The sequence below is a fragment of the Dermacentor albipictus genome, chromosome 1 (genome assembly GCF_038994185.2).
Source record: "Dermacentor albipictus isolate Rhodes 1998 colony chromosome 1, USDA_Dalb.pri_finalv2, whole genome shotgun sequence".
Taxonomy (NCBI): domain Eukaryota; kingdom Metazoa; phylum Arthropoda; class Arachnida; order Ixodida; family Ixodidae; genus Dermacentor; species Dermacentor albipictus.
In genome coordinates this window covers 494496729-494517507 of record NC_091821.1, presented here as the reverse complement: position 1 = coordinate 494517507, position 20779 = coordinate 494496729, and the positions used below count along the sequence as shown (strand labels likewise).

General features: G+C 46.9%; 1 protein-coding gene across 1 annotated transcript in view; it reads left to right on the top strand.

Moving 5' to 3' along the window:
• The window catches only part of LOC135908804 (juvenile hormone acid O-methyltransferase-like), a 91454-nt gene that overhangs the window by 43792 nt on the left and 26883 nt on the right, over positions 1–20779 (top strand). The window contains exon 2 of the mRNA XM_065440635.1: positions 6467–6724. Within this exon, the coding sequence (XP_065296707.1) occupies positions 6480–6724 (245 nt within the window). The 5' untranslated portion in view covers positions 6467–6479. The remainder of the gene's footprint in view (positions 1–6466; positions 6725–20779) is intronic.

Genomic DNA, 20779 nt, shown 5'->3' with positions numbered 1-20779 from the left:
TCTAGGTACTTCGCACGGTTGACTCTCCGCCTGTCATAGGACAGCTGCAGCTATCCGTCATTGTTTTCCTCGCAGCCTCGAAAAATTCTGCCAGACGCTGCCTGCTTCCTGCATGAAAGCTGACATCGCTTATCAAGAGGTCTGTTCTGTTGCGTGCCCTGCCCGCGTATTTTCCTTATCTGTCAAGAGGTAGTAGACCACAAGAAGCTCAGAAAGTTATCTTTGGTATCGGTTTTCCGCACTTCTAATGGCGAATTATATCAGCGTACAGGAAAGATACTGCTTATATCAGATGTGTTGCTGGGAGGGCTTCCAAGGCAGCTTTTTTTACGTTGTGTTCATGCCCCTCTATACTTACTTATTATTGCTAATTTGAAGTGCCCTAGGTACTATACGAGGCAAAACAAAAGTGACAGGTGAGTCGACAGTGACTTGCATCGCAGAACGACAAGGTCTCCTGCGACACAATACTGCCCCATGCGGTTTGTTTCGATTGAAAAACTTTCGAGTTAGGCCCGCATTTTAGTTTGCACTATGTCGGGTATCGGTCCGTATTTTCCACTGAGTAAAGCCACACTCCTAGTTTCGGTTATGCGCGCGCAGTTTGAACAAGCGCATGTAAGTACATTCCGGCTTTTGCGCTAATTACGCATTATTAGTGCTCCGCGCACAGCTCAAGGCTAATTTAGTGCGTAAGTTTTGTTCCAGGTTTCACTTTGAATTTTTTTCTCATCCTACGTGCACAAGAAGACATCAAGATGCCTAATTACATGACACGAAAATGGCTAAACACATGGATCCCACGAACTCCAAAGCAATTTGAGGTCCTCAAAAGAGATGTTTCTTCGAAATGCAGAAATGGAGGGGTAATTAGCGGTCTTAGAGCTTGACATGTCCGGTTGGCTGGGAGAAATGCGACAATGCAGTTTCAGTCGATACACGTGCGTGACAGAAAAGAATCATGACACAGGTTTACGATACAAAACAGAAGACCAATATTTTTGTATCAGATCAGCGCAACATTTTTGAGACTTGAAGCTTTCTGTTGGTTTGCGTTATGGTTTGGTTGCATGCTCTTTGGGAGGGGGGGGGGCATTATTAAGGTGTTCTTGATGTGCGGTGGAATAGCTATTTTCATTAACTCGCATCTGGTATTGAATGGACAGCTTTTTAAGTACTATCCGGCCTGTCTTCATGTGGGTTAGGCCTTCATAGCGTGATGTCCTCTGTGCTTCTATAATTTCGTCCAGTGTAGGCGTAATCCACGGCCTGGTAGCTTTTAGTTTGTTGTGATTGCAGCAAGGTGGAATGCTTGTTTTAATACTTTCCTCATCATTAAGTTCATCACTGGTTTCTCGGTATGCGCGAAAATTTAAAATGGCGCCATATAAGCTATACCAGAGATGATAAAGGCTTGTACCAGTCGAATGATATTGCTCTCTTTCATGCCTGTTTGTCTGGTAGCGATTCGCGAAATAAGCCTGCGCACCTGTGCCGTGTTTGTCTTTCAGCGTTGGGTTATTGTGGTGTTCTTTTTTTGTTACTTTGCATTGACACGTGTACTTGTCTTATCGGGCGACACGTTTTCCCGCCTAACAAATGTTATCGCACAGCACAGGAAGCGCATGCATGTATACGAAGTTTCTGGAAAGTTATCGATGCTTATATCTGCTGTCTGTTGTCGCCGAACCTTGTGCTATCTGATTTCATCACTTGACGCCAATGGTGTAGAACCTTGTAGAAGGCGTACGGGCAGGGGGCGGACACTCCGTATACATCCCATTGGCCGTTTTCGAGCAGACGCTCTTTCGACGCTAGCGCCAAGGTCCCCTTCAGTTACGGCCCTAACCAATGGGCGACGCATTAAGCAAATGGCGGCGCACATGATTGTTTACGTTGTCATGGCAACAGCAACAGCAGCCGCGCGGCACCTCCTCTCCCAAACTTTTTTCTTTCCTTTTTGTTTTTATTGTGCCGACCCGCTCCACTCCCTTTCCCCCATGCCGCGCGCGCCGCTCACTTTTTTTTTCACCCGTAAGCGGCGCGTTTTTTCTTCTTTTTTATAGCGCGCTTGTTACCGCGCGCCACGCGCCAGCTCGCAAGCAATGCGCACGCTACGCCGCGCATTGGCATTGCTTGCGAGCTGGCGCGTGGTGCGCCGTGGGCTATGCGTTGGCACGCACGCAGTCTTGCCCATACTTATATTATACCAGCATGTGCCGGGACATAAAAAAAATTCCACTTCCAACACAACAGATGTTTAGTCTCGCTTTATTGACTTCGTTTCCGAAAAGAGATTTTTCTTACAATGTGGTGTGATACACGCTCAAAAAATGAGCAAAAGTTAGAGGTGCATGACATATACAAGAGTACTAAAGACAAAATTTCACAGATGGTGAAATAACAAAAGAAAGTGCTAGAAAACGCGAAGGCCATTTCATGTACACACATATAAAAACAAGATTTCTATATAACGTCCTCAAGACCTAAATGTAGACGAGCTCCTGATATGTGCACTAAGATATTGCACAAAATTGGACGACGTGCATGACATAGTCATGACAACTACAAAAAGGGAAAACTCACTGGTAATGGCAAAAACAATGACACGCAAAATACCTGAAAGATAGAATAAAATGCTGACATTGTTTGATTGAGAGCCATACCAAAAGAAAGCTTACTTATAAATCTGCACGAAAGTATATGAAATGCTTGACATGTGCATTACTGCTGAACAAATTGAAAAAAACATGGCAGAAAAAAATAACATTGTACTAAAAACTGAAACACACATTATCACATTATTTTGCACTTGGCCACAACTTGAGTAACGGTGGCAATGAGAACAGAAGGTAGTCGGCTTTTGCAGCAGCACATAGAAAACATTCGCAGAAAGGCTTATTCCTCAATCAAAGACCAGGTAAAACAAGCCAACACGACTTTTCTTTCTACCCGACTGCAATGCTTAGCAATAAAATTACGTCACTTAAGGCACTAAGTCGTACCTACTGGGCTCTCCCTTGTATAATAAACACGAACTGCAAAAATCTGCATGTAGGACACTTGCAATGCTCATGCTTTCCAGAGGAAAAAAAAGCGTATCATGCCTGCACATGAAGGTTGTTCGCGCGGTTTTCCCATCGGGGGTTACTGAGATAGTACACAAACACTAACAGTAATTTTTCAGCTGTTAGTTGGTTTGCAAAACGTGATACACAGAAAAAGCACTGAGGGCGGTATGGAAAGCTGGGCAAGTTACTGAAGTTGCAGAATGAGACTTGGCACAGAAAAACACAAGTCACAGACCAGGTGACAATGAGGAGGAACATCTATTTGTCAGCTTTCTCTACCGGGAAGAAGCAAGTGTAGCACAATCAAGGCGCAACGACGTCCGGAGCCTCATGGAGTACACAAATGGACAGGGCTGTGTTCGTGTACATGCGCCTTCTGATGTCCTTGGGTCTGAGCGCTCACCTGTTGTCTTCAGGCACCCGGAACAACCTTGCAGGACTTGTTTTTGAGGTATTTGTGCACCACTGCACGATGCAGGAGCGGTAGGAATCGTGAAATGGGTGAAACATCGCGGAGCACAAGCACACAGCTACCGAGGACCACAGAACTGACGAAACTAGCCACGTCGGTCAACGCACAGCAGCGCACGCATCTCGATGACAGTAGATAACAAAAAGAAAGCGTTACGTAGCGGACTAAGCAGCAGCCGGGCCGGCGGGGATGGCACGGCGGCGCGGGCGCGTAGACAGTCGAAGGTGAGGGAGTTGAGAGGGTATTACGAGAGAGGGCGTAGGGAGAGGAGTCGAGCGGGGGGAAGGGCTTGGCCACCTGGATTGGCGCGCGTGCGCGCGACGATCTACGAGGCCAAGCAAGGGAAACGGATTTTTGCGTCGCCCATTACATAGATGGCGCCAATTTCCTGTGCCACCGGAACCGGGGAGTGTCCCCCCCCCCTGGTACGGGTCCCAACGATTAGTCTGGAACATTCGACGACTGCTGTATAAAAGCCGACGCGCTTGACCCGCTGATCGGTTTTCGACGATCGCCGACCGTGTTCGCCGCTATCGTTGTGCTATAAGTGTAGCCTGTTTTGTGGGCACAGGTTCGCCCAATAAAAGTTAGTTTTATCGTTCACAGTATTGCTATTGTGTTATTCAACGTCACCACCACGTGACAGTATGTACAATTCCAGTAGCCTTAGTCATGAGAGCTGGGGTATGGATATACATTTCATTTCCAAAGCAATTCCTTCTAGGTTAAAGGCTTGAGAGTTTCTTTGACACTTTCGTTTGATCAGGAGGAGCTCAGCTTTCTCCTGGGAACAAGAGTCCTCTCGGCTCTACATATTTCGTGACTGTATTTATTGCTTCCTGCATGGTCTCGTCGATTTCACCATCAGTGTTACCCGTCACCCATAGCGTTCTGTGATCCGCATATAAGCTACGGTGTAAGCCCGGGGATCTTCTCGAGTCTTATCAGGAGCCCAATGAGTGCGATGTTGAATAATACGGCTGATAGAACCGATCCTTGGGGCGTGCATTTTTCACCAATATTCACAGCGCTCGTCTTGAGTCCTCCTATGTTGAGGGTAGAAGTTCTGCCAGTAAAAAAAGCGGTGGTAAGTCGGTATGGTTTGTGCCCTATGTTTAAGTTAGGAAGTTCTGCTAGTATTGCGTTACATATTATGATATCAAACGCTTTCTTTAGATCCAGTCCTAGTATTGCTCTTGCATGTACCATAGGAGCTTCAGCCGGATCCATGATTTGACGGTAAAGTTGCGGCATGAAGTCTTGTGTTGAGAAGTTTGCTCTAGATTCTATCATAGTATGTGGCAGTTGCTCATTCTTTTCAATGTACGTAGTGAGTCTCCATAATAGGTTGGGTTTCATTGTTTTTCCGAGATATGATGTCAAAGAAATTTGACGAAGATTATACAACTTTGGTGTTTTCCTCGGCTTTGTAATTAATATAACCTTTGTATGCTTCTAGGTCTGTGGTAGCTGCCTAGACCCCTATATTTTGTTTGTGTATTTCAGCAGGTTTTTAAGCGTTTCCTCGTCTGCATTCCAAAGAATGCGATTTGTGATATGGTTTTCTCCCCCGGACAGAATTCGTGAATACGAATCCAACCATGAATTGATACCAACTGGAGTACTAAACACCAGTTGCTACAGATTAATGGTTCCTTGGAAGCGCGAACACACGCAACGAAGATGAACAAGACACAACGAGCGCAGACTGGAACTAATTGTTTATTAGCACAAGCAATAAATACGTGAGGAACAACATGGCAAGGAGTAAACGAAATAGATGGGAAAAATTACACGAAATGCAAGTGCCGTCCAAAAACGAAATTTCCCACTCTAACAATGATATCCAGGGTGAATTTCCACAATTGTCACAGATTTTTTTTTAATCTTCAGCGATCTCCCAAGCTCCAGAGTCCTCAGTGCGATGCATTAATGAAGTGCGCGAAAATTCCGGGACGCGCCCACATTTAGCAATGAGTATACAAATGTAAACCCTGTGCAGCCCTTGGCGCGTTGTTGTCTTCACGCAAACGCATATTCAAGCAGCGCCAAGCATGCCCACTGTATACCTCGTTGCAGGACAAGGAAATGCAGTAGACAACATCGCATCGAGAATTAACATGGCAGTTAGCATGTTTAACACCAAATCCTTTTTCGAAAATCCTCCCTTCTTTGTTCTTTTCTTATCACTTACATGTCACATCGGTTTGAATTTATGGCTAGAGGGAAAAAACAGCACAATAAATCTTTTGCACACTTCTCTTCGATGCGAGTGCGCCTGTAAAGAAAGTGCAGCCGTGAATTTTCGCCGCTTTTTTGTAAAATGGTAAGTAGCGTATATTGCTTTTATTGTATTTAGAACCTTCCGGGCAGTGAAGCCCAGAGCACTACTGGGATAGCCAGCTGCCTGTAATCTAGCGATCTGTCTTGAGAAAAACACGACACGACTTGCAGAATGCAGAAGGTTGACGGGGATACTAGAATTTACCACTGTAGAACGAAAAGAAAGAAATCTATTAACGTTTTCCGTTGTCGCAGAAAAAAAATTGGCAATAGAAGCTCTTCCCATAAGATTGATTCCCGCAATGCGTGCGAAACATTCAAAGAACATTTGTTCATCTCTTGTCGCACCACATTTATTAGGCGAAATAACGTCTAAAGTCTTGCTTCGAAGCCGCATAGAAATAGCGTGTGTTTCTACCATCGCACAAGTGCGCGTAAACTACTTCAAGTAAGTGCTTGCGTAGTCGCGTGCTTGCAATCACTATTTTAGAAAAATTCGTGAATATTACTTCAGCTTTGTTTACACATAAGAAAATGAATATCTTAGCTGTGCAGTTCTTTACAAAGTTGTACAAAAAAGCGTAGCTCCTAATTTGAACGAAATACCGAAGCTAAAATAATGATAGTGTTCTCTTTTCAGTTACGCAGTTACAATGCTCGCACAAGCAACTGAAGGCACAGTTACTTCCTCTCCGGTAACTGCTGCCGCCGCTGCTGGCCCGTTCAAGACAAACGACGCCGCAGGTGCGTATGCAACCAAGATCGCACTTCACAAGAAACCATTCCTCGAATTCCTACGCACGTTCGAGTGGAAGGAACCTTCTAGCGACCCCGATCAGCAGTTTCTGGACATCGGATGCGGAACGGGGGATGTCACCAGAGAGCACATTCTGCCCAGGTAGTACATTCGGTCTCATACTTCGCTTGCGCCTACCGTTGCCGGCGTCCCAGCCACCTGAAAAAGGTGCCATAGTGCAGGAACTATTCTCCTGGCTTTATTCTTGAGCATGTCTGCCGTATTAGGTTACACACGAATCAGATCGCCAGCCTAAGGAAGTGCCATGCAAATGCATGCAAAGGCACGTGAGATAGTTTCAAACCATGATAATTTCGTAAGACCTATCAACTGTAGCCCAGCTACAAGGATAGAGGTAGAAATGTGAACAAGGTGAAAGCTACCTGGACAATACATATATATATATATATATATATATATATATATATATATATATATATATATATATATATATATATATATATATATATATATATATATATATATATATATATATATATATATATATATATATATATAGGGAGAGAGAGAAAGCATCGCACGCGTAATGCGAAGACGAGCGATCGTTCCCCACCTGCGGCAAGTTGTTTTTTCATGCACTTTCATTTCCAGTAATTTATAATTTCCTTGATTCAATTAAGAAATACAGGTTATTTTCGCTATGTTGTCTTTGGTGTCTTTGTTGGCTTTTATGCTATGATTAATAAATATCGGGCCCCTTGGTGAACCCCCTTTCTTCTCGTTATATATATATATATATATATATATATATATATATATATATATATATATATATATATACTGTTGATATATAAACTGAAAAGTTTATCCACCTCTCGAAAAACAATTATTTTCGCGGTTTCGGCCCGAGACCGACCTTTAAAGACTATTTAAAGACGCAGACTCCAGGTAGGAGACAAGAAGTGGCCACAATGCCTGACTTCTTTGATGCGTGCTCGTGTTTGCATTTGTTAATATTGAGACCCATGCACCAGTCCTTCATGGCGATAAGGACCAACAAGGGTATATATGTCATTGGAGAAGGTTATTTCGTGGCTAAATACAAAGTCTTCGGCAAAGAACATATTGCATGAAACACAAGCTGTTAAGTTATAAATAAACAAAGACAACAAAGGAGCCATGCGATGTACTCTGAAGCAGCCCAGTTCGTATGGCGGTTTCCTGATAGCTCGTGTATTTTGCTGTAACGAACTGCGAACGGTTAGTACTAATTAGAATTGCAGCCAAGCTAGACGAATCAATATGAAGGTAGTGCAGTTTGTGTAGTAATAGTCTGCGGCATAACTTTTTAAATGTTTTTCAAATGTCTCAACATATACATTTAATGAACGAACAGGGATCAAGGATGACGTTTCATTTGCGATAAATATATAAATAATGTTATGAATGAATATGCGTTACGGAGATCGCGTTGTGATCTTCAATAGAAAGTTTGATTCAAGAAAGCTAGCAAGGCTTGACAGGAGGACGTTTGCTAATATTTCGCATAGTATATTGATTAGTGAAAGAAATTTGTAGCTCATAAGGAAATGCTCGAGGCTTTATTTTTGGCACGTAATCACTTTAGCGACCTTCCCGTGAGCAGCGATCGGAGGACGTCTCTAGTGATTGTTCGAACGTGTTTGTTTTAAAGGATGACTATACAGTCGCGGTCTTCCAAAAACTTGGTGTTTTCTTTGTTACAACCAAGTGAAAACAGAGACATTGTTTTCTTTCCTTTCCGACGCCCCTACACAGTATAATTTCAATATTAAAGTGTAATCATACTACCACCGGTAATGATGAATTATATTTCGCGGAAAAAATTCTGGGGAAACACTTCACTGAACGCTCATGCACATTGATCAGGAGCAATCGCTTGGCTGATGCCACCGACGTGCTTTTCGGAGAAAATAATAACGCCGCCGAGTTGAAAACTAACGGAACACTGTTTTCAGAGGAAGTGGATACAATGGCAACAGACGAGGGGAACTCGCGTTTAGTCTAACAAGTGCGTATACTCGATCACTTTCCTCCATGGTTATGCTACGTACAGTGTGTTGTCACCATATTGCGGTGTGTATAGACCACTTTTTTTAGTGTTAGCCAATTTTTTTAAATCGCATGCAGTTCATCGCAACATTCGACCTGTTTGAGTGAATTGCCTGAACAGGTGACCCTGACTTTTGCGACAAATCACTCTGCCCCGGTTGGTAATAGCAATTATTTACCGATTAGCATTATTGTTTTCATTGTAATACACACATTGAATATGCAAAGTGGAAGCCAGGCAGCCATCAGTTTATGATTTCTAAGCAGACACCATATTTATGGTACTGTATCTTATTTATCCTTCCCAACATCTGTTAAATACGCGTTCTTGGGATCGCCAAGGACTGATAGAGCGAAGCACTTCGGAAACTCTTAACAGAAACGGCATCCTAATTCATAGCACATCTTGAGGAAATATGTCTCTACAGTGTTGCCAGACTTACTCGTGTATTTGAGAATGTATTTTCGCTTCAATTGAAGGATGGACGAAGGGACGGACGGACGAATGGACGGATGGATAGATGGATGCATGCATGCATGCATGCATGCTATGACCGTCCCCTTTCAAAATGGACTCGTAAGATCTTGATGAGGGCTAGTTAATTCATATTTAGACATGAGGCTAAACAGCGCTAATAAAACAAGGTCACGAGAAACAAATGCCACAGACAAGCGCTGTCTGTGGTATTTGTTTCCTCGTGTCCTTATTTTATTCGCGCTGTTCAGCCTCAGTTCTGAAATTAGACTGCGGGCTTTGCAGCCACAAATTTCCAGCATCCAGCTATCTGAGCCCCTATTGGGAAGAGTGTTTTTGCACGCTCCTGCCGCTTGTAGACTGCCTACTTTTCTGTCACCAAACCTCCAATCGCCTCTCACTAATCTCTATTGCGGACATGTTTAAGAGACTGGATGGGAGGGCCACCTCTGAGCAGGTACGGCTACTGCGCCTCCGCGACCCACCACCGCAGAATGTCATGTAAAATTATGTGCTACGGAGTGCTATCGGTGCCTATTGGAACTTACACGGACAGATGCGTCTTTCTCAAACAAATTCGTCGCCTTAAGTATCAGTAAGAAGCGTTGTGCGAGAGCGTTGTTTTCGAAAAACGGCGCCGTACCAAACTTTAATAGTGGAGAGGAAGAGCTTTGAATCGCGGCCCGTCTGAGAATGCGGGGGTCGCACTTTCTCCTAAGCGGACATTACTTGATCATATCTCAGATCTACTAACTTAAGTTATTTTATTTATTTTCTGCAGATACCGCAAAGAGAACTTGCGCTCTCCAGAAAAAGTTTCTTTGTGGGTCTGTTAATTCAGAGGATCCATTTATTCAAAGTGTGTACATATATGTGTATATATATATATATATATATATATATATATATATATATATATATATATATATATATATATATAAGCGACGATAGCAAGCTGTAGTACTTCCAACGCAGATGTTCTAAAGCTGCGTCTCCTTTAACGCTAATGCTCTACATGCACAATTCTCCAAACTTGATTTTGCATTTGCAGTTTTGGATGCTATTGACGACAAAGTAATTTCATTACTTTAAATATTGCCAAATAATACTGTATAGTTCATCTATGGAAATTACGCAAGAATTACCTGAGTGAAAGATAATCTAGCACTTGGGCTGTAGCCAGGCGTCGCAAAGACAGCCATTTTTTTCTGGTTTCATGAACGTTAGCGTAATACCACACTTTGCGACAAGCTCATTTTACGGCCCCAGTATATTTCAAACCACATCGACCACCGTAATAAAGCATGAATTTATTCATGCTACAGGAAGCCTCCTTTATGTCCCTCATCCCCAGCAATTCCCATTAATAGAGCCACACTCCCGCATGTGTGGTACTCATGAAAAACTGATTTATTTGGATGTTTCGCTCTTTCGGTGGTCGGCGGCCGTACTTTCTCGATCCATGCAAAGGCGCCAATTCAATGGACACATACTCTCTTCCAACGTGTTGCGCGACGCTTTTGTCGCCACACGCCAACTAGCGGTTGGAGCTGCACGTGCTGTCGCGCGAGGCATTCGTGGCGTCTGATGGTGTGGTCGGTCACGGCACTGCGTGGCGTTTCTCTGCCATCTGAGCTGACGATTGTGAGCCGCGTTCGTGGCCGCAGTCGTCTACGCGTATGTTGTACAGATGCGCTACGTAAGTCTTGCCAGGGCACCACAGCTTCGCCAAGACCGACTTCTGTAGCACGTGGCACGATGTTAAAGTCAATGGTCGGAGGAGTGCCCCGCCTACTTTGCTTACTTGGACAATATTATTCGATGGTTTCTCCAACAATTATTTTTTTGTGTGGCTTTGTAACCAATATCCTATCTATTGAGATACGAGTGTGAGAGTAACATAAATAAATAAACAAATAAATAAATAAATAAATAAATAAATAAACGTTCGGCAGATACATCTGAGCCTACTTGAGTGCTGGAATGCGAAAGCAATATAGTCCCACTGTTAAAATGTTTTTTTTTTTGGTACGTTCCTTGCGCGCGCAAGTTCTGGTTCGGTTGAGCTCTCGTAGGGTGCGAACGCATCTCGCACGTGCTCCATGCCTTTTCGAAAATATATCCGCAATTATCTCTATACGGGCCTTTTGAGGAACCGGCGAAGCGAGGTTTCTTCGGCTTGTAGCCCTTTTCGGCAAGCGCTACTGTGCTCCGACGCTGGCCCTAACCTTGGCTTAGCTCAACAACGGAGCCCGGCCTAACCAAACCTGATCGAACAGCCAAGCATGTTATACGCCGTCGAAGGTGAGTATGACGACCCTGCGGAGCTGAACGATGGGACGTGGCAGCACCGGAGAGCATCGAGCAAGCCACTGGACCTGCAAAAGGGTTTCGGAAGCATGAAAACTGACCTTCCCAGGCCTACTGGAAAGTTTGGCCTCACGGACGCCTCGGCTCCCGCCAAAGCAAGGTGCATCCGCCGCGACAGTGCGTCCGCCGCGACGGACGGACCTTCTACCTGAGGCTGATTACAAGATAGGGCTGCGACCTAAATGTTCTGCGAACTTACCCAACACAACACTGGTCTCGCGGCATTCTTGGAGGCGATTCATTCGGCCACCGAAATCGACGCTGCGCAAGCTAAACAAGCCAATCAGATAAAAATGCACTTCATTAAGAACACTTCACCATCAGCGCGCGCGACCGAGAGCGAGCCAATGTATTTCCCACTGCTGCGTAGTGGGAAATACAACATCGACGTTCCGGTGTGCGCATACGCGCCTGCCCTCGATGGCTCTATACGAGTGGTACAGTACAAAACCTATACCGCCGAAGCGAACCAATTAATCCAAAGCAAATAATGTAAATAACGCAATCGTCGGCAAACATCCGAATATGGCAATCTAATTTCTGAGGTAGGTCGTTAGTGATGTCACAGTCGGTAATGTGGAAAGAAGACGACGCTGATGGTGGTCTAGAGACGACGAAGAAGTGTTCAAGAGTATCGATGCTCTACGCTTGTTGGCTCAGCCACTAAAAGCCACTTGTAAATAGACAAACGCTTCTTCCTTCCCGTAACATCATTACGGGAAGGAAGAAGCGTTCACCCTCAAACTAACGGTCTTACCGAACGCCTGACCCGCACAATAACTGACATGCTCGCAATGTATGTTTCCGCCAATAATTGCGACTGGGACATTGCTCTACCATTTGTCACGTTCGCCTACAATTCCTCGCGCCACGACACAGCTGGCTATTCCCCCTTCTATCTCGTCTTCGGCCGTGAGCCAACTTTGCCTTTCGAGACACTCCTCTCGACCACGCTCGATTCGCCGACAGAGTGCACTCGGGATGTCATAACCACAGCGACCCAAGCCCGCCAGATTGCCCGCATTCGTCTTTCTGCTTCACAGACACGCCAGAAGTGCCGTTACGACCAGCGCCATCACGACGTGCATTATGAACCAGGTGCTCTTGTGCTAGTCTGGTATCCAACTCGGCATGTTGGTCTTTCGGAGAAATTCCTCTCGCGATACTATGGCCCTTACCGCATCCTTCGCCAGGTGACCCCTGTCACGTATGAAGTGTCTCCGCTGGATGGCACGGTGCCTTCACCTCTCTCTGCCATCATCCACGTCAGCCGTCTCAAACCTTACCTTTCTCGGACAGCTGAGCCGCACCAATCAGGTGCTTTTTCCGACGGGGGTGATGTCACAGTCGGTAATGTGGAAAGAAGACGACGCTGATGGTGGTCTTAGAGACGACGAAGAAGTGTTTAGCAGTATCGATGCTCTACGCTTGTTGGCTCAGCCATTAAAAGCCACTTGTAAATAGACGAACGCTTCTTCCTTCCCGTAACAGTATAAATTAAAATCAAAAGAGGCCCTAGGACGGATCCTTGGGGCACCCCTGAGGAAAGTGGTAATAAGTTGGACACTTGTTTATTAATGACGACGGATTGGGAGTGGTGAGTCAATAATTCTTTTATCCGTACTAGTATGTCACAATACAAGTTTAGGCCGGAAAGTTTCAGAAAGAGGCGGTTATGGGGTACCTTGTCAAAATGCCTTGGCAAAGTCGAGGAAGATTGCGTCAGTTTGGAGGTTAGCGTCAAAGCTGGCATGCACGTCGTGAACGAAAATGGCCAGTTGAGTTTAACACGAGTAACCTTAACGAAATCCATGCTGTGATGAATGAAATAAATTATTTGAGTCCAGAAACTGCCTGGTTAAAGAGTAAATGACGTGTTCCATGAGCTTGCAGGGTATGCTGGTAAGTGATATGTGGTGGTAGTTAAGTGGTGAATCTTTTTTTACCCGACTTGCGGGCTGGGACGACCTTCCGCAATTTCCAGTCGTGCGGTATGGTACCTGTAGAAATGGACTGCGAGAATAGCAATCATAAAAACTTGCAGATGCATGACGAGTGTTTTTCAACACTTTTTTGTTGATTTCATCAATGCCGGTAGATGAATAAAGTTTAAACTTATCTATAAGGAGGGATATGCCGGTTTCTGAGAACGTAACGGCTGGCATTGCATTTGTGGGGTCGCTGGCTGTGATGAGGGGTGGTGGTTTTTGTTCTTTAGTGAATACAGATCAGATGGCAGAATTAAATATGTTAGCGGACTCAACGTCCGAAATAATACGTCCAGAATCGTCAGTGAGGGTAACAACGCGCGAAGATTGGGGGTTTAAAAGCTGCCAGAATTTAGTCGGGCTAGCTGTATGTTCGGCAAGTTGATGTGATAAATGGAACGTTTATCGTTTTTTACTGCAACCAAACACGCCTTTTCAGCAGCGTAATATTTTTCCCACGCGCAGTCTGTTCTTCACAGTTTAGCACTACGTAAAAGGATTTTCTTTTTATTTTCTAATCTTCCCAGAGCCTTGGTGAACCATGGCTTGTGGAATAGCGTGGAATCCATAGCGTGGAAGCTGCATTTGGCGATATATTTATTAGTCAATTAATTCATTTTATGTTTAAACATTGACCAGTTTGTGTGGATGTATTGTAAGTGAAATGACTCCTGATATGATGGAAAAAAGTCCTCCAATTCCGCGTTGAAGGCCTCATAGTTTCCTTTGTTGTAAAGAGAAATTGTTTTTTGGGAAGTTGCTTTTGTTATTGGGGTGAAGTTAAAGCATGCATAAATAACTTTATGATCGCTGATTTCACGGAGATAAGTAATAGCGTTGAGGCTGTCGGGGTGGCTAGATAGTATGAGGTCAAGAATGTTAGCAGTATCTCCGGCGATGCGTGTAGTCTGGGTTACTAGTTGGGCTAGGTTAAAATTTAAGCAGACATTCATAAGTTCACGGGGTTCATCCTGTCTAAAAATAGGTTGATGAGGAGCACACCAATTTATGCCAGGATAATTGAAATCTCCAAAAAGAAGGATGTGTGCCTTAGGACGTCTAGTTTTAAGTTCGTTTAAAATGTTGTGCAGTTTACGAGGGAAATCAGGGCTATTCTGGGGAGGTTTATAACAAACGCCAATTATTATAGATACTGGTGTGGCGCGACAAAGGAGCCCTAATATTTCAAGGTCTGATGAGATGTTGATGTGGGAACACTGTAACTGATTACTTGTAGCAATAAGGACGCCAATCCCTCGAAAGATAGTGAGATCAGCAGGGAAAAGATTAAAGTTTGGCAGGTTGCAAAGAACTTCAGCGTCGCTTATAATGTCAGTCAGCCAGGTATCTGTCAAGACGAGCAGGTTGCTGCCCGTTGAAGACATGAGGCTGGACAAGAGAGAGAGAGAGAAACAACTTTACTGCTCCATTATGAACTGAAACGCGTTAAGCGTCTGATGGGGTGGCTCCCTCTTCGCGGGCTCCATATGCTTCCAGGGCCGCCTGGCCCCTGTGGATCAGTCGGAGCTGGTCTTCCAGGGCGGGGCTGGACAGTATGATCTCCCATCGCTCGGAAAGAGTGGGGATAGCAGGGGGGTTAGTTATGGGTATAGGTGGGGGGTGGTCTATGGAAAAATTGCACTCTCCTATGACGTGCCGAAGGGTGCCTAATGCATTGCAGTGAGGACATGTGTTCTTATATCTCTCTGGGTACATTTTGTTCTGGAGGCAGGGGTGGGGAAAGGATCCTGCCTGGATTTGCCTGTATATTGCTTGTTCGGCTCTGGTCAAGGAGTGGTGGGGGTGCGGGAATGTCTTCCTGCCGTCCCTGTAATATTTGACTATATCTCTGTAATTTGTGATGGGTTGCCATCCCCTTGCCTCCTCCTCGTTGGCCCGGGAGTTTAGCGCTCGGGCCTGTTGATGAGCATATTCATTGCCCTCAACTAAGGAGTGAGCCGGGACCCAAACTAATTCGATTGCTTGTTTAGGAGGCGTAGCTTTACCAAGAATTTTTAGTGCCCCAAGGGACACCCAGCCAGATCTGTAGTTCTTGTATGCAGCTTGTGAGTCCGTGACGATCTTGGTGACGTTTGGTTGCAGGAGTGCGAGAGCTATCGCTGCTTCTTCTGCTTCCTCCGAAGACGGAGTGTAGATTGATGCGCAGGTGACCAGCTTTTCCAGCCCGGTGACCACGACTGTTGCCCTCGTGGAGCGTTTCGATAGAGAGGCGTCTGTATATAAAACAGTGTCGTCTTCCTCCAGGGTCCTGGAGATGGCTCTTGCACGGGCGTCGCGTCGTCCGGCAAGCCTTGTGGGGTTCATGTTGCGTGGTAGTGGTTTGCATTCCAACTTCTCACTCAACTTTTCGGGTAATTGGTCGTGGCGGGTGTAGTGCGATTCTTGCCATCCTAGCTTGCGGAGGACGCTTCTGCCCGCCATGGTCTGGCTAAGGCGTACCCTTTGATTGGATAGGTGGGCTTCTACGAGCTCGGCTACTGTGTTGTGGACTCCCATTTGAAGTAATTTTGTCGTGGATGAATTTATGGGAATACCCAGGGCCTGCTTCGTGGCTTTCCTGATTATTGCGTCAAGTAGTAAGACGTCCTTCTTGAGGAGCTGCAGGTACGGCGCCGCGTAGACGATTCGTGATATAACAAAGGCCTCAACGAGGCGCAAGGTGTCCGATTCCTTCAGACCCCTCCGCCTGTTGGCCACTCGTCTGATCATGTTCAAGATTTGGTCTGACGTGAGCTTCATTTTTCTAATCATGGCTGTTGCCTTGCCGTCTGCCTGGATCAGGAGGCCCAGGATCCTGAGTTGTGGTACCGGGAGGATCCGGTTCCCTTCCAAAGTGATTTCTATATTTTCTGCTTGTGTACTTGATGCACGTGGTCTGACAATGGTCAGCTCCGATTTTTGAGGCGAACAGCAAAGGCCACATGTCTTCACATAGCTGTTGATCGTGTCAGCCGCTTTTTGGAGTGTGTTTTCTATCCAGCCATCCGACCCTGCCCTCGCAGTCCAGAGGGTGATGTCGTCGGCATATAATGCGTGGCCCAGACCATCTATTGATTCGAGAAGCTTGGGCAACGGCAGGAGAGCCATGTTAAATAAGAGGGGGGAAAGGACCGAACCTTGCGGCGTTCCTCGATCCCCCAGGTAGATCGGTTGGGATGTCTCCTCTCCTATTCTGATCCTTGCCGTTCGGTTACGAAGAAAGTCTCGGATGTAGTTGTAAGTGTTCACTCCACAACCCGTGTTGCGCAGGTTGCGGAGGACACTTTCATGTGTGACGTTATCAAAGGCCCCTGTGAGGTCTAGCGCTAGTATCGCTCGCGGCGCCTGCTTCGTTGCTCGCTTAATTACCAGTTCGTTGAGTTGTACGAGAACATCCTGGGTGCCCAGGTGTTGCCTAAAGCCATACATTGTCTCTGGCATCTGATCGGTGGCATCAAGATGTCGCTGCAACCTCTTAAGTACCATACGTTCCATGACCTTCCCCACGCAGGACGTGAGGGATATCGGTCGCATGTTGTCGATGTGAGGTGTCTTCCCAGGCTTGGGTATGAAGCGGACTTCTGCCTCTTTCCATTCGTGTGGAAGATTGCCAGACTCCCAGACCCGGTTCATATACTCGAGCAGCTGTCTGCGGGCCTTGTGCTCGAGGTTGTTAAGTAACTTGTAGGTAATGGAATCGGGTCCCGGCGCGCTGCCCCTGTTGCTCTCGGATATTGCCGAGATCAACTCGGTGTCAGTGAATGGCTTATCTAACGCTTCATTGGTAGGTCCTGCGTAGTCGGGAGGTGCGATATCACCCTTCTCCGTTTTCAGGTACTTGGCCTTCAGGTCGTTGATCAGTTTGTCGGCGCCCCCAGTATAGTTGTTGAGGGTGCGTGTGAGGCTTCGATTAGTGGCGCTCTTGCTGCCGAGAGGATCGATCAGGTGACGAAGGAGGCACCACGTCTTCCTGGTAGAAAGGGTGCCCTGCAGTCCATCACACACGCTCAGCCAGTTCTCTCTGCACAGCTTGGACGCGTATTCAGGTGCTTGCTTGTTGAGATCATGGATGCGTTTGCGAAGTTTCTTGTTGTGTCGTTGTTTCTTCCAGCATCTGGTGAGGCTGTGTCGTGCTTCCCAAAGGTGGGCAAGCTTTGCGTCCACACAGGGTGTCTGCAGTGTGGTCGCAATTTTCTGGGTGTATTTCTCTACCAGCTCGAGTTGTTCCTTAGCCCATTCCCCATACGATTTGGTGCTGTTCGTGTCCTCGTCTTCATCGGCTGCTTGCCTTTTTCGAAGTTTGTCCCAGTCAGTTATCTTTGTTGTTCCCATTCGGGCCTTGAAGGCGGGCCCCCTGATCGTAATACTGAGGATATCGTGGTCCGACCCCAGGTTCGCTCCTGTGTTCTGCCACGATACGTCCAAGGTTCCACTCAGCAGGGCAAGGTGTGGAGTGGTGTCCCGGGTTGTACTTGTGCCCATGCGGGTGGGAGTGTCTGGTTCGTTGAGTAGGGCTAATGTGTGCTGATCCATGAGGTTCGCCAGCACCCTACCTCTCTTGGAGCAAAATTTGTAACCCCATATTGTGTGAGGCGCATTGAAATCTCCTAATATCAATAGGGGTCGGCTGCCCGCCTCTCTCTTGCTGTCGAGTAATGTGCCCTCTATGTCGAGGTTCTTCTTGGAGGGCCGACAGTATGCGTTGAGTATAAAGATGTTGTTTTTGCTTCCTATGCCTCTGCTGTGAATTTCCAAGAGAACGTGTTCACACCCTCTCTGAATGGTAATGTGCTGCGTTGCAGCTATGTTGCTTCGGACTAGGATGGCTGTGCTTTTCTCACTGGGATCGGTGTATGTGACGTACCCCGCGAGTTTTGGTCGCGAGTTCGTTTCTTGAATTGCAAGGATATCCGGTTTGTGTTCCGCATTATCTATGTATTGCTGTAATTCGCCTATTTTGTCTTTAATTCCTCGGCAGTTCCATTGGGCTAAGATCGTTGTATCTTCCTTCCTATATTTACGCCTGGCCGCCATCTTGGCTCAGGTTGGTAGTCGTGAGACTACTCGCCATGCACGGTTTCCCATACGGGGCTCCCTTTTTAGCTTTTTGAGTGGTTAGTATAAGCTGGTTGACATTAGCTTCTAGCGCGTCGAACTTGGCCATCTTGGACGTTATCAGGCCGATTTGGCTGGCAAGCTGTGTGACCATCTCGGTGAGGGCTTCAATGGGCTTGGCCCACGCCGGTTCCTCAGACGGACTCGATTCAATTTTCTCTGCCTCCATTGCTGTTACCGGGGGCTCCGGTTGAGCGTCCCTCTTGACAATTTTGCGTTTTGTGACATCCTCGCTGTTTTTCGATTTTTCTAATGCCTCCATGCGTGCAAGAAGCGCGCTGATTTGCTCATTTTGCTTAACTACAAGCGCTTTGAGTTGCATGCATTCCTAACAATCTTTCTTGGGAGTCTGGGGAAGGGGAGGGAAATCTTTGTTGCTAAGAGCGATGGGAGATCTAACTGCCCAGCCCACCTGTTTAGCGGCGTTCCTCGACGGTGTCTGGCTCCGGGTCTTCGACCTTGAGCGCGACTCCCGGCGGCGCCCGCTGCAGCTGCTGCCGGCCACGTCACCCGGCGACGACGCTCTCGAGCCCGGCTTTGAGGCGCAGCTGCTGCTCCGCCCTCGTCCGCCTTCACAGGAAAGAGAGTGATTCCGGTACCCTGACGTAGCTGCTCCCTCCCGACGTGCCGGTTTGGAGGATTCTGCAGGCGTGTAGTTGGTATCTTTCCGCTCCCACCGGCGTTTCCGTACCACGTACGGGATCTTGAAGCGAGCTCTGCACACCTTGTCTGCGGTCAAATGTTCTCCTCCACAGAGGTCACACTTGGGGGTACACTTGTGCTGTTCATCGGGATTTCGAGCACCACATCCCCGGCAGATCCGGTCTGTTGGATCAGGGCAAACATCCATGCGGTAGCCCAGGCGACCGCACTGATAGCAGATATCTATCTGTTTTCTGTATAGCGAGCATTTGGCGAGCAGGCCCCCGTAACGAACGTAGTTCGGCACTTTGGGTCCATTGAAGGCGATCACCACAGACGTCGTGTTAGCGATGCGGTTGGCCTCTACAGCGGTGGGATTATATTCGTTGACGATGTTCTCATTGATTTCTTGAACCGTGTCTCCGAGGGGGACGCCTCGTATGACTCCCTTGGTCATGCCATGGGGGGCCGATTCGTAGGCGCTGACCTCGTGCTCATTTCCTTGGACGACAATCTTGGTGACTGCAACATACCGGTTAGCATTTTCTCTTTTTGAAGTACTGATGTTTTGCTGGTAATTTGGGCATATCACGTACCGGATCCATTCTTCTTTGGTGACTCCCGCCGCAGCGTAAATGGCCCGGCCAACTTCCATATGGCCGACCTTGCTGATATTCCGACCACCGCGTGGTCTCACCACGATCTTGGTATCGTCTCGGGGCAGTGCAGGCATGCGCGCTCTCTTGATTAACGTATCTTTGGCGTTCTCGGGTCTACGACCGGCACCGGAAGGTTTTGATTGAAGTGCACTGGGTAGACCTAGGTCTCGCTGACGTGGTCGGGACTTGCGTTCACCGGCGATGCGCCAGCCCAGGGTCCTGGTTACTTCTTCGGGGTGAATATCCTCCCCCTCTATTTCAACACTCATGGGAGTGGCCATGATGCAGGTAGAGTTCGGAATAATGTGCGTTCCAGCAGCGACCGCCCGTCGGCCGCGGCGGCTAGGCCAAGCGGTCGGCGGAGCAAGCCTAGGCTTAGCGACGACTCGCCTTGGGTGGGCACACAATCGTCCTTAAAGTCCCAAAAAATGGTCCCCTACCTTAAAGGCAGGTATCCTCGTGGTCCTGATGACGACACGGAACACGTGGTGCAAGAATTCTTGTAGCACAAGGTGATGATCCGGCACAGTCATCGAAAAACTGCGAAGCCGATGCGAAGCGCGTCCCACCGGTTATGCGCCTTCTTCTTCTTCCTGGACACAAGATCGCTCTTTGAAAGCACGCTGCGTATGTTGGTATAGATAACCGAGAGGCAAATACTCTCTCAAAGGGCGGTCTTGCAAAGATTAGGTTTGTGACGATGGCGAGGTAAGCGCTATACTATATCTGTAACCGTTTCTATGGCAGTATCAAAGGTGTAGCGTTTCCTTCCGAGAAACAATGTACCGGCATCACGATGGTGGTGTGAGAACGAATGTACCGTATTTTCACAATTCTAAGCACCCCCCGATTCTAA